We start from the raw sequence: 15,353 nt of genomic DNA, 5'->3' as shown, positions 1-15,353 counted from the left end.
AAATAAAGGTGATATAGTACGTAGAGCTATTGAATCGGCTTAAAAATGGAGGCATACAATTTTTCACATGTCATAAAATATGAAGTTGTGTCTATGAATATTAACCATAGCCTGTTATAACATTGTATAGAGTTTGGTACACTTAATCTGCAGCAGTGTTGTGTTCCATAGGATCCCTGACCAAAAACGTTAATATCATCACCATAATTACTATAGTGCAGGGTTCCCTAATTGGTGGTTTTAATTGCACCTCCAAGTTTTCTGAGCAAAAAAAAATATTTATGTATTTCTTATTTTTATTTGTTATTATTGGACATAAAAGACTGTAACAAAAAAAAAACAGGAGATCAGCTCCAAGTGATTTTAATTTGAGATATCTGTTCCCAAATACTCTCCACGCATAAGAGACACGTGATCGTATGCAAATGAAAGCAAGGTTTGAAATGAGTATGTGTTCGTCGAATACTATATCTGTTTGGGATTCTTGCGGTCAATTTGCCATCGGATGATTTGTCATTATGTTCGGACTTCAGCTGAATCTAGTTGATACCTGCTATAGAGGCTGTTATGCCCTTTCCCTTCAGTATCCAGTGTAGACGCCAGTGCTCCCATATAAGCCTTCTCCCACTGCCTCCGACCTTTGACCTTATTGAAGCCTAGTAAAGGCTCTATATCCTAACCTCAGATGACCATGTGTGTACCCCATGCAGCTCTGTGACCCATGGGGCTTATTCTGCAGGCTTATCCCTATACTCATCTCTTACCTCCCTCTCTAATCCCATACATTTTCCTCCAAGTCGGCTTCTCCCTTTCGCTAGATCAATGAAACACAGGGAGGGACACATTAGTTAGGTAAGCAAAATACTTATAGAATGTCAGTGTAAATGAATAAACACTCTTAAAAAGCGTGGCCAGAACACCATGGCCTAGATATGTATAATAATGAGATGGTACAGAGATAACGGAGACCCTTAGAGAACTGAATGAAACACCAGCCCTATCACAGTGCATGACCGATGTGACCAGGCATGGCCTAGTATAGATCTACTTACCAAGGTTACTATCTGTAAAGACTGTAGATCTGTAGTACATGTAGTCTGCCTGCTGGATCTCCACCAGGGGGCACCATTAAGTCACAAACAGAGGGAGAGCGGTGGAAAAGCTTTGCATTTCAAAACAAATTTCTAATCAAGTAAAGTACTCACTTAACAAAACTATTTCACAGTGCTACACGTTCAACATGATGGAATAGATCACATTAAAAAAGGGCACTAACACTCAGAAAGCATGCATGGAAGAAGCAGACAAGAAAGCACATGAGGCTTAGTTGTGTTTTAGAAATGACCGCTAGTTTAGTTGATATTAGCACAATCGTGTTGGCATTGGTTTGAGAGAAGAGATATCAGTTTGGAGATTAAGTGGCTTCCTGGTCATCTGTAGAGGTCATACGTTGGCTCTGGTTCATCAGTGGCTTCCTGGTCATCTGTAGAGGTCGTGCGTGGGCTCTGGTTCCTCAGCATGTGACCTGTGATGAAAAAAAGAACACAGAATACACCAAAGTCCCGCCTACTTCCTGGTGCAAGTAGAAAATAAAAATTTAAAATAAAAGTATAAGGGGATATGGGTGAACATATGCCGTGGTCAAGTCGACGACGGCTCCAGTGCAATGAGTCGAGCTTACTCAGGTGTTCAAAAGCGCACTTCTTACCAAGAGCCTAATGCTTCCTTAGGTAGTTCTTTATGAGTTTTAGTTTTAGAAAACGATTTCCCCGCAGAAGTGACAGTTACAGGGATGGTAAAAACAGCTTGAATATCATAACAACATCAGGGAAACGGGGCAGAACGGAACGGTGAATGAAATACAGCAGTTTTTCAACATCTTAAATTGAGCCTCTCATTCTCCTTAATGCAAAATTCCACCCCAAAACGATTCGTTTGTATTTGTTCTCATTAGTCCATTGTTGACGTAATCCCTAAAAATGTTTTGCTTGTCAGCGATCACGTTTTCAATATATGTAACTTTGAACATACAGAAATCCTCCCCATATGGTGCCCTTTGTGTCACGGGAAAATGTCTGTATTTGATTTTATTTGATTTAATGAAATGTCCCTTGAATATTGCATCTCATTTGTGAAGGCTATTAGCCAGACAAAACCCTCTGAGTTTGAATTTAGTCTCAAGCCGACTACTTTTTCCCTCAATGTTAGGCTGTTTTTTAAGTAATGTTAATTACTAGTTTATAAATAGCAACTAAATACGGTTAAATAATATATAAATAGTACATTGCATAATGAAAAAATCCCTACTAAATTAGTGTTTGGAGGGTGGACTGACTGTGTTATTTGTCCTTAATAGTCTGGTTTTACGCACAACTTTGTATCCAAGCTGGGAGAGAGCGCGTACAATCTGCAATGTTTGAATTTCCAACTTTATTTACTGAACAAGTAATGACATGATTGCCACTAGCCAGCAGTCTAAATGGCAGCATTGCAACACCTTGTATAGCTTGGTGAAATGTTAGGCTTAACATGAGACAATTACGACCAAATAGACCTACCAATAAAAATGTATACATTAGCAGAAGCAAAGATATACACAACCTGGCACCAAAGAAAGCCTATCATCGATTCGGTGGGCATGCAGCCGTATAGACATGGTTTTAGCACCATGGACAGCGATCGTTATGGTCTCTACTTTGTGAGTGGCTGTCTGGCTGTCACATTCGATTTTACTTATGAAGGTGGGGGACGGGGGACGGGGGGGGACGGGGGCGGGGGGACGAACACCAACCTTGCAGGGGTCCAGAGAAACTGCAATGATATTCTTATTCGCGGATTAATGTACCTTTACCCTATGCCTTTTTATGAAGGTTTTCTATTACCAATTTTTTTTGGAATCGAAAACCTTCATCAAAGGGTAGAAGTAAATTAATCCACGAATACTAATTTAATTTGACAAATATCTTAGATGAACACGTCTTCATGAATTTGATTATGTAAACTAGAAGCCTATTCAAAAACAGTATGGGATTTACACCAGGAATTAGGCGGGATTTTCATAGTATACAGAGGCAGTTCGGAATGTAAGAGACAGATGCATACACAACATTACAGTCAAGACTATTCATTAATTGTATGTTAAAATAAACTGTTAGTAATTTTACTGTTTTTCAACCATTCAGGCCTGCTATCCTTGGCCTTCTAAAGGTTTAGATTGAAATTAATAAACACGCTAGGTTAAAGTGATATTCAGGCGCTGTCCACTGGCGAGGTGCTGAAATCCCTGCCAACGGTCTATTGTTGTGTCAAGTTAGGTTTGTAGACAGCAAAACTGTATTTTATTCCTATTTTTCGCGGGTGATGTTATAATCATTGAGTAGAGGTCAGAGAATTCTAATAGGTGGACTTGGCGCTACATTTGATTCACTGCTAGCCCATGTGTGTACATGCCCTTCATACTTAGTAATGTGAATATCAATAGCATACTTAGCAGAATCACATCAACCAGTGTGGCCTCTCTCCCAGCCTGACTCTCCTCCTGCGTTAACCACGCGGTGTCACTGTTCACCAGTAAATGTCTCAGCTCTGTTCAGAGGGAGCCAGGACACTCACGTCCAGCCCTGCTGCAGAACAGACCTGTTTCAGCTTCAACAAACATGCCTCTTTATTTTATAACAACGATAATTCTCTGAACAACTGGCTGCTACACGGGATTTTTGTACACTCATTAATAGCATCCGAGTGTATAAGGAGTCTATGTCTGGCTGGAATTCAACGTTCAGAATGCATCGGGAAAAAAGGTGTTTCTCGGCTGTCTTTGTTTTTTGTGCGTTATGGAGCAGCACTTTGTCCGTGACTCGGTACTCCATACCCGAGGAGATGGAGAGGGGGTCCGTCGTGGCCAATTTAGCCGCAGATTTGGGTCTGGAGGTTGGAGTTCTGGCTCATCGCGAGGTAAAACTTGAAATGTTCCAAGAAAGCAATAAATATCTGGATGTCAACAAAAAGACAGGGGAGCTCTACATTGTTGAAAAGATGGACAGAGAATACCTCTGCCCATCGAAAACCGCAACAACATGTTTTGTTAAACTAGACGTTATCATTGAAAGTCCCTTGCGCATTTTCAATATCGAGTTAGAAATCAAAGATATCAATGATAATGCTCCTCATTTTCGTAGAGACAGGGTAGAGCTTGATGTTTCAGAATCGGCTACCCCGGGTGAGAGATTCTCCTTGCCAAATGCCGTGGACCCAGATGGTGGTATAAACACTGTAAAAATGTACAAACTCAGTGAAAGCGAACATTTCACAATCGAAATTCAGACTGGGAGTGATGGTACTAAATACGTTGACATGGTTTTGACAAAGGCTTTAGATCGAGAGGAGCACGCCGTTCATCATCTAATATTGACCGCTGTAGATGGCGGGGTCCCTGCGCGCTCGGGTACAGCTAATATCATTGTTAGGGTGTTAGATACCAACGACAACGCCCCTCGATTCGACCACCCGGTTTATTCCGTTAATATGACAGAGAACTCACCGATTGGAACGCTAGTAATGAAGCTTAACGCCACAGATTTAGATGAGGGCCCAAATGCAGAAATAAACTATTCATTCACACTTTACACATCAGAGAAAACACAAGACGTCTTTGCACTAAATCCAAACACAGGAGAGATAACAGTGAAGGGCACTATTGATTATGAAGACATGAAGTTTTACGAGATGCATGTTGAGGCTAAGGACAAAGGACAGCATCCCCTATTGGGGCAGTGTAAAGTTGTAGTGCGCGTTACAGATATGAACGACAACTATCCCGATATCACCGTTAAATCCTATAAGAGCACAGTTAATGAGAATATTCCCGTGGGGACAGTCATAGCCATCGTAGGGATAAGCGATAGGGACACAGGTGACAATGGCAAAGTCAGCCTATCTATAAACCAAAACCTGCCATTTGTTTTGAACAAGTCCTCTGACGTCCTTTATGAGCTCAAAGTCTCAGAGCCATTAGACCGTGAGCGAGTGCCAGAATATGACATCACACTCGTTGTGACCGATGGAGGAACGCCGCCCTTGTCTGATAATGAAACGATAACTTTACATCTATTGGATGTCAATGATAACGGGCCACTCTTCCCTCAGTCGTTCTACACTATACCCGTTATAGAGAATAATGCACCCGGGGCCTTGCTAAGTTCCCTCACTGCGTTTGATCCAGACCTCCATGAAAACCAGTATCTAGTTTATTTCATCATAGAGAAGGAGATAGTGAACACCTCCATGTCCATGCTGTTCTCCATCAATCCGGAGAACGGTAATCTTTACGCACTAAAGACGTTTGACTATGAGATAGAGAAGGAGTTCCTTTTCCACATTGAGGCCAGAGACTCTGGTGTTCCTCCGCTCAGCAGTAACGTGACTGTCCACATCATTATTGTGGACCAGAACGACAACACCCCGGTCATAGTGTCTCCGTGGCGCGCACACGGCTCCGTGGTGGAGGAGAAGATCCCCAGATCCACCGATAAAGGATCCCTGGTCTCCAAGGTGATAGCCATAGACACGGACTCGGTCCAGAACTCTCGGATTACATACCAGTTTCTACAGGTTACTGACGCCACCTTATTCAGTCTGGACCAATACAACGGAGAGATACGTACTATGAGAATGTTCAGTTACAGAGATCCGCGTCATCAACGGCTGGTTGTCATCGCCAAGGACAACGGGGATCCTGCTCTCTCTGCTACAGTTACCATAAAGCTCTCCACAGTGGAGACTGCCGTTAAAGCCTACTCTGACATGACTGAAGTGCCTCTAGAATATGACATCTTTTCAGATTTAAACCTGTATTTGGTGATTGGCCTGGGCTCAGTGTCCTTTTTGTTATTGATCACCATATTGGTCACCTGTGTGCTGAAGTGTCAGAAACCAATGCCAAGTAAAGCGGCCCCTCCCAGTAGGAACAGCGTGATCAGCGAGAGGAATTCGACTATCGCGGATTCCACCCTGGTCTCCAACGATGCCTACTGGTACAGTCTGTTTCTAGCGGAGACGAGGAAAGGAAAGCTGGTAGTCAGACAGCCTGTGCCAAAGGCAGGTTCCAGATACATCGTGTCCAGTCTACCAAGGAGCACTGGCCTGACAGAGACCAGTGACTCAGCGGCCTCTACTTTGCAGGTAATACTAAACTCTTAATTTCAGATATTTAAACAGCTGTTTTAATGTAATCTTTTGTCCGTGTCCGTGACTCTTTACGAATTCACCTTGTGCGTAAACGTCTTTACATGTATTTTATTATTAAATGGAAGATACTTCAGTGCTTATAAAATAATACTCAATCTCTATACCAAAGGTCTACGAAAACCTCTAAAAGATAAATACATGTGGCAAAATCAAATAAATCACATAAAGGCTACCTTGATCTTGCTCTATTCTTAAGGTCCATCACAATCTTTCAGGCAACAATGCTCCACACTTTTGCGTCCTTGTATGTTGCTTTAGTCAGATGTACAACCTTGTTTTATGCACAAAGTGTCGCTGTTTACCAGCGAAACACACTATGTTGCGACGCAATCGTCGCCATGACATTTCGTCATAAAGAAGACAGTGTACAATCGTGGTGGACAGCTCCCAGTGCTGAATCCGTCAAAAAATGAGATTATTCTGCCCTGATCGCCCTTAAACACCAAAGGAATTGTGCTATGCTGTTTTAAAGATCTTATTCAGTTGTATCACATTTTGTTTGACCTGACTGCTTTGTCAACAAAGCTCACAAAGATAACAATGGAGGCACGTATCAGCGCACAGCACTGGAGAAGGTACGTCTCGGTCTTCCTTATTTTCTCTGCCGCCCTGAACACGGCATATGCCGTTACTCACTATTCTATTCCTGAAGAAATGGAGGAGAGCTCGGTTGTGGCTAATCTTGCAGCTGATTTAGGTTTGGATGTGAAAACATTGAGTAGACGTAAGATGCGGTTAGACATTATCTCGAATAAAAAATATCTGGATGTGAACAAAGAAACGGGGGAGCTGTACATTGTAGAGAAGATGGACAGGGAATATCTTTGCCCTGCTAAGACATCATGTTTTCTTAAAATGGAAGCTATTATTGAAAATCCACAGCGGATCTTTTACATCGAAATAGAGATAATGGACATCAATGATAACGCCCCCCATTTCCGAAGGGACACCATTAACTTGGATATTTCCGAAGCAACACAGGGTGGTGAACGATTTTCTGTTAACAATGCAGTGGATCCTGACGTTGGCTCGAACTCAGTGAAAACATACCTATTGAGCGAAAATGAGCACTTTACCATCGAAATTCAGACAGGAAGAGACGGGTCAAAATTCGCTGATTTGATACTGAAAAGGGTGTTAGACCGAGAGCAGCAGGCGGTTCATAATCTAATACTCACCGCTGAAGACGGTGGAGTCCCTGCGCGCTCTGGTACAGCCAGTATAGTTGTTCGCGTTTTAGATACGAACGACAACGCCCCTAAGTTTGACAAAGACAACTACAAAATCGATATAATGGAAAACTCCCCTATTGGAAGCCTTGTTGTTAAATTGAATGCAACAGACTTAGATGAGGGCACCAATTCGGAAATATTATATTCTTATAGCCTGTATACATCAGAGAAAACACAACAAACGTTCCATTTAAACCCTAACAACGGGGAGATCACGGTAAAGGAAATGGTCAATTATGAGGATTTCAGGATCTATGATATGGAAGTAATTGCAACGGATAAGGGGTCCAATTCATTGACAGGTCAGTGTAAATTAACCGTTTTAGTCACAGATATGAATGATAATCATCCCGAAATATCAATCAAATCATTTCAAAGTCCAGTCAAGGAGGACATAGCAGTAGACACGGTGATAGCAGTAGTCAGTGTCAGCGATAAAGATTCAGGTGACAATGGGATAGTTGATATTCGTATAGCTGATAAATTACCTTTTGCACTAAGAGAATCTTCTGATAACTATTACGAGTTGGTAGTTTCACAACCTCTTGACCGTGAGAAGGTTCCAGAATATGAAATAACTTTTACGGTAACAGACAGGGGTTCCCCTACGCTGTCTGACAACGAAACTATGACTTTAGAACTACTAGACGTAAACGACAACGTTCCACAGTTCCCCCAGTCGTTCTACACTATACCTGTTATGGAGAATAATGCACCTGGGGCCTTGCTAAGTTCCCTCACTGCGTTTGATCCAGACCTCCATGAAAACCAATATCTAGTTTATTTCATCATAGAGAAGGAGATAGTGAACACCTCCATGTCCATGCTGTTCTCCATCAATCCGGAGAACGGTAATCTTTACGCACTAAAGACGTTTGACTATGAGATAGAGAAGGAGTTCCTTTTCCACATTGAGGCCAGAGACTCTGGTGTTCCTCCGCTCAGCAGTAACGTGACTGTCCACATCATTATTGTGGACCAGAACGACAACACCCCGGTCATAGTGTCTCCGTGGCGCGCGCACGGCTCCGTGGTGGAGGAGAAGATCCCCAGATCCACCGATAAAGGATCCCTGGTCTCCAAGGTGATAGCCATAGACACGGACTCGGTCCAGAACTCTCGGATTACATACCAGTTTCTACAGGTTACTGACGCCACCTTATTCAGTCTGGACCAATACAACGGAGAGATACGTACTATGAGAATGTTCAGTTACAGAGATCCGCGTCATCAACGGCTGGTTGTCATCGCAAAAGACAACGGGGAACCTGCTCTCTCTGCTACAGTTACCATAAAGCTCTCAACAGTGGAGACTGCCGTTAAAGCCTACTCTGACATGACTGAAGTGCCTCTAGAATATGACATATTTTCAGATATAAACCTGTATTTGGTGATAGGCCTGGGCTCCGTGTCCTTCCTGTTATTGATCACCATATTGGTCACCTGTGTGCTGAAGTGTCAGAAACCAATGCCCAGCAAAGCGGTCCCTCCAAGTAGGAACAGCGTGATCAGCGAGAGGAATTCGACCATCGCAGATTCCACCCTGGTCTCCAACGATGCCTACTGGTACAGCCTGTTTCTAGCGGAGACGAGGAAAGGAAAGCTGGTAGTCAGACAGCCTGTGCCAAAGGCGGGCTCCAGATACATTGTGTCCAGTCTACCAAGGAGCACGGGATTGACAGAGACCAGTGACTCAGCAGCCTCTACTCTGCAGGTAAGAATAAACTCTTAATTTCTGATCAGAAAACGATTTTACTGTGGTCTGTTGTCCATGTATAACTCTTCACCTAATCACGTAGTGCGTGGATGTCTATACATGTGTTGATATTTAAGAGAAAACACTTATTGGCTCTTGAAAAAAACAACTAATCAACATCATGTTGGTCTATAACAAGTTTTACAATAGAAATGTCTGGCAAAAAACGGAGATCACATATCGACTACCTTGGTCTTTTAGGTAATTATGCTTCACACATTTGCATACATCTATCTAGAATTACTGGATATATAATATCCAGACATAGTCCAACAAAGTAGAAGGGAGAACAGATGTGCAAGCTTGTTATATGCACAAAGCGTCGCTGTTCACCAGCTAAACACACTCGCTTGTGATGCAATAATCGCCATGACAATTCGTCATAGTTATTAAGGCAGTGTACCAACGCAATGGACAGCTCCCGGTGCTGAAACCATCAAAAAAGGAAATTTTTCTACTCGGCACGACATAAACGACAAAGGAGTTGAGCTATTCTCTTGTAAATATTTTTATTCTCCTTGTTCTTGTTGTGTTTGACCTGACTGTTCACTAACCAGAACACCAAAATATAACAATGGAGGCGCACAGAAGCGCAGAGCACTGGGGAAGGTACGTCTCGGTCTTTCTTCTTTTCCATTCCGCCCTGTACACGGTGTATGCGGTTACTCACTATTCTATTCCGGAGGAATTAAAGGAAGGCTCTGTTGTCGCCAATTTAGCTGCTGATCTGGGACTAGACGTGATGGAACTAAGTAGACGAAAAATGCGGTTAGACGTCATTGCCAATAAGAAATACTTGGATGTGAACAAAGAAACAGGAGAGCTGTACATTGTTGAAAAAATTGACAGAGAATATCTTTGCATATCAAAAACAACATGCTTTCTCAAATTGGATGCAACTATTGAAAATCCAGTAAGAATGTTCAACATTGAATTGGAAATACTGGACATTAACGACAATGCGCCTCATTTTCGAAGAGACACAATGCACTTGGATATAGCGGAGTCTACTCCTGCGGGCGAAAGGTTCTCATTGAACAATGCAGTGGACCCAGATATTGGTACGAATTCAATTAAAACATACTATCTGAGTGAAAGTGAGCACTTCAATATAGAAATACAGACCGGAAGAGACGGGTCTAAATTTACTGATTTGATTCTGAAAAAGGCTTTAGACAGAGAGGAGCAGTCGGTTCATAATCTAATACTCACTGCTGTAGATGGAGGAGTCCCTTCACGCACAGGCACAGCGAATATCATTGTCCGTGTCCTGGATGCCAATGACAACGCCCCTAAATTTGATAAGGACAGCTACAACATAGATATAATGGAGAATTCTCCAATTGGACGTGTAGTAGTGAAACTGAATGCAACTGATTTGGACGAGGGCTCAAATGCGGAAATAGTATATTCATATAGTCTTTATACATCAGAGAAAACGCAAGAAACGTTCAGTTTAAACCCTAACACTGGTGAAATAACAGTAAAGGACATGATCAACTATGAAGATTTTAGGATATATGATATGGAAGTTATAGCAACGGACAAAGGAACACATTTTTTATCTGGACATTGCAAACTCACTATCTTAGTGACAGATATGAATGATAATCATCCCGAATTATCGATCAAATCCTTTCAAAGTCCAGTCAAGGAGGTTATAGCATTAGACACGGTGATAGCAGTGGTTAGTGTCAGCGATAAAGATTCAGGAGAAAATGGAAAAGTCGATATTCACATTGCTGATCAATTGCCATTTGCACTAAGAGAGTCTTCTGATAACTATTATGAGTTGGTAGTTTCACAACCTCTGGATCGTGAGAAGGTCCCTGAATATGAAATCACTTTTACGGTAACAGACAGGGGTTCCCCTCCGCTATCTGACAACGAAACTATGACTTTAGAACTACTAGACGTAAACGACAACGTTCCACAGTTCCCTAAGTCGTTCTACACTATACCCGTTATGGAGAATAACGCACCTGGGGCCTTGCTAAGTTCCCTCACTGCGTTTGATCCAGACCTCCATGAAAACCAGTATCTAGTTTATTTCATCATAGAGAAGGAGATAGTGAACACCTCCATGTCCATGCTGTTCTCCATCAATCCGGAGAACGGTAATCTTTACGCACTAAAGACGTTTGACTATGAGATAGAGAAGGAGTTCCTTTTCCACATTGAGGCCAGAGACTCTGGTGTTCCCCCGCTCAACAGTAACGTGACTGTCCACATCATTATTGTGGACCAGAACGACAATCCCCCGGTCATAGTATCTCCGTGGCGCGCGCACGGCTCCGTGGTGGAGGAGAAGATCCCCAGATCCACCGATAAAGGATCCCTGGTCTCCAAGGTGATAGCCATAGACACGGACTCGGTCCAGAACTCTCGGATTACATACCAGTTTCTACAGGTTACTGACGCCACCTTATTCAGTCTGGACCAATACAACGGAGAGATACGTACTATGAGAATGTTCAGTTACAGAGATCCGCGTCATCAACGGCTGGTTGTCATCGCCAAGGACAACGGGGACCCTGCTCTCTCTGCTACAGTTACCATAAAGCTCTCAACAGTGGAGACTGCCGTTAAAGCCTACTCTGACATGACGGAAGTGCCTCTAGAATATGACATATTTTCAGATTTAAACCTGTATTTGGTGATTGGCCTGGGCTCAGTGTCCTTTTTGTTATTGATCACCATATTGGTCACCTGTGTGCTGAAGTGTCAGAAACCAATGCCAAGTAAAGCGGCCCCTCCCAGTAGGAACAGCGTGATCAGCGAGAGGAATTCGACTATCGCGGATTCCACCCTGGTCTCCAATGATGCCTACTGGTACAGTCTGTTTCTAGCGGAGACGAGGAAAGGAAAGCTGGTAGTCAGACAGCCTGTGCCAAAGGCGGGCTCCAGATACATCGTGTCCAGTCTACCAAGGAGCACTGGCCTGACAGAGACCAGTGACTCAGCAGCCTCTACACTGCAGGTAAGAATAAAACTTGTCATTTCAAATCTGCAAAATATTGTTATAAACTGTAGCCTACTGACCGTGTTTGAGTCTTTATGCGTTCGCCTGGCGCGTAAATGTTAATCTATCAGTGCGTACTTTAATATGCAATGGAAGACACTCAATGTCAAAACATGACACTCAATCAACAACAGATAAGGTCTACAACAAATTTTAACATATAAATATATTGGGTGAAACCACTTCACCGTTCTAATAATGACTGGACAGCGCGTAATCTACTAGAGCTGGTTAGAGCTGGGTAAATAACACATGGGCTACCCTATACGTTTTCATTATTTACGTCGATTAAAACCTTGCAGCTAATGGTGCTACAACCGTTTGGATGCTTGTGTCTGGTTTTAGTTATATTTTTCAAGTATAGTCCGCCTAAATGCAAAGAGAAATGTCTCCAAGCTTGTTACATGCACAAAGCGTCGCTGTTGACCAGCTAGCAAAACAGACTCGCTTGTGATGCAATGGTCGCCGTAACAGTACGTCATAATGAAGGCGGTGTAGCCCACAAAACACAGTGGACAGCTCCCGGTGCAAAATACCTTCAGAAAGGACATTTTAATTCCCTGCTCCTTCTAAAACGCAAACGGAGTTCTGAAGTATTATTTTACATATTGTCTTCGGCTGGCTCACGTTGTTTTATTTCACCTGACTGCGTAGTAACCAGAGTCTACAAATACAACAATGGAGGCGCATATCAGCGCACAACACTGGGGAAGGTACGGCTCGGTCTTTCTTCTTTTTAGTGCCGTCCTAAACACTGCGTCTGCCGTCACTCACTATTCTATTCCCGAGGAAATGGAAGAAGGTTCCGATGTTGCTAATTTAGCTGCTGATTTGGGTCTGGATGTAAAAACGCTGAGTAAAAGGAGGATTCGATTAGATGTCATAGCGAATAAGAAATATCTGGACGTGAACAAAGAAACGGGGCAGCTGTATATCGCAGAGAGGATTGACAGAGAATTCATTTGCACTACTAAGACATCTACATCTTGTTTTCTAAAAATGGAGGCTATTGTCGAAAACCCACAGCGGATATTTTATATCGAATTAGAGATAATGGACATCAATGATAATGCACCAAATTTTCGAAGGGACACCATAAACTTAGATATTTCTGAAGCAACGCAGGCCGGTGAAAGGTTCTCTGTCAATAATGCAGTTGACCTTGATGTTGGGGCTAATTCCGTGAAAACCTACCATCTAAGTGACAGTGACCATTTCAATATAGAAATTCAGACCGGAAGAGATGGGTCAAAGTTTGCTGATTTAATCCTGAAAAAGGCTTTAGATCGAGAGCAGCAGGCGGTTCATAATCTAATACTCACCGCTGTAGATGGCGGGGTACCCACGCGTTCCGGGACAGCCAGCATTACTGTTCGTGTGCTTGATACGAACGACAACGCCCCTAAGTTTGACAAAGACAACTACAAAATCGATATAATGGAAAACTCTCCAATTGGAAGTCTTGTTGTTAAATTGAATGCAACAGACTTAGATGAGGGCACCAATTCGGAAATATTATATTCTTATAGCCTGTATACATCAGAGAAAACACAACAAACGTTCCATTTAAACCCTAACAACGGGGAGATCACGGTAAAGGAAATGATCAATTACGAAAATTTCAGGATCTACGACATGGAAGTCATAGCAACAGATAAAGGACCCAATTCCTTAACAGGTCAGTGTAAATTAACCATTTTAGTCACAGATATGAATGACAATCACCCTGAGATATCAATTAAATCATTTCAAAGTCCAGTCAAGGAGGTTATTGCAGTAGACACGGTGATAGCAGTGGTTAGTGTCAGCGATAAAGATTCAGGTGACAATGGGATAGTTGATATTCGTATAGCTGATAAATTACCTTTTGCGCTGAGAGAGTCTTCTGATAACTATTATGAGTTGGTAGTTTCACAACCTCTGGATCGTGAGAAGGTCCCTGAATATGAAATCACCTTTACGGTAAAAGACAGGGGATCCCCTCCGCTATCTGACAACGAAACTATGACTTTAGAACTACTAGACGTTAACGACAACGTTCCACAGTTCCCCCAGTCGTTCTACACTATTCCCGTTATGGAGAATAACGCACCTGGGGCCTTGCTAAGTTCCCTCACTGCGTTTGATCCAGACCTCCATGAAAACCAGTATCTAGTTTATTTCATCATAGAGAAGGAGATAGTGAACACCTCCATGTCCATGCTGTTCTCCATCAATCCGGAGAACGGTAATCTTTACGCACTAAAGACGTTTGACTATGAGATAGAGAAGGAGTTCCTTTTCCACATTGAGGCCAGAGACTCTGGTGTTCCCCCGCTCAGCAGTAACGTGACTGTCCACATCATTATTGTGGACCAGAACGACAACACCCCGGTCATAGTGTCTCCGTGGCGCGCGCACGGCTCCGTGGTGGAGGAGAAGATCCCCAGATCCACCGATAAAGGATCCCTGGTCTCCAAGGTGATAGCCATAGACACGGACTCGGTCCAGAACTCTCGGATTACATACCAGTTTCTACAGGTTACTGACGCCACCTTATTCAGTCTGGACCAATACAACGGAGAGATACGTACTATGAGAATGTTCAGTTACAGAGATCCGCGTCATCAGCGGCTGGTTGTCATCGCCAAGGACAACGGGGACCCAGCTCTCTCTGCTACAGTTACCATAAAGCTCTCAACAGTGGAGATTGCCGTTAAAGCCTACTCTGACATGACGGAAGTGCCTCTAGAATATGACATATTTTCAGATTTAAACCTGTATTTGGTGATTGGCCTGGGCTCAGTGTCCTTTTTGTTATTGATCACCATATTGGTCACCTGTGTGCTGAAGTGTCAGAAACCAATGCCAAGTAAAGCGGCCCCTCCCAGTAGGAACAGCGTGATCAGCGAGAGGAATTCGACTATCGCGGATTCCACCCTGGTCTCCAATGATGCCTACTGGTACAGTCTGTTTCTAGCGGAGACGAGGAAAGGAAAGCTGGTAGTCAGACAGCCTGTGCCAAAGGCGGGTTCCAGATACATTGTGTCCAGTCTACCAAGGAGCACGGGATTGACAGAGACCAGCGACTCAGCGGCCTCTACTTTGCAAGTAAGAG

The 15,353-nt window shown here is 43.0% G+C and overlaps 1 protein-coding gene across 6 annotated transcripts in view; it reads left to right on the top strand.

Annotated features, from left to right (window-relative positions):
• Positions 1–3,601: 3,601 nt before the first annotated feature.
• LOC110487718 (protocadherin alpha-C2) overlaps positions 3,602–15,353 on the top strand; it is a 30,029-nt gene continuing 18,277 nt past the window's right edge. For 2 of the 6 annotated variants that reach the window (XM_036942833.1, XM_036942837.1), the window contains exon 1: positions 3,602–6,180. In XM_036942833.1, the coding sequence (XP_036798728.1) occupies positions 3,757–6,180 (2,424 nt within the window). In that variant the 5' untranslated portion in view covers positions 3,602–3,756. Of the gene's footprint in view, positions 6,181–6,582; positions 9,193–12,729; positions 15,347–15,353 lie in introns of those variants that run through there. The other 4 variants (XM_036942836.1, XM_036942839.1, XM_036942834.1 and 1 more) reach the window with 4 other exon arrangements.

This window comes from Oncorhynchus mykiss, chromosome 14, assembly GCF_013265735.2.
Source record: "Oncorhynchus mykiss isolate Arlee chromosome 14, USDA_OmykA_1.1, whole genome shotgun sequence".
Taxonomy (NCBI): Eukaryota; Metazoa; Chordata; class Actinopteri; order Salmoniformes; family Salmonidae; genus Oncorhynchus; species Oncorhynchus mykiss.
This window is presented reverse-complemented; position numbering and strand designations above follow the sequence as displayed.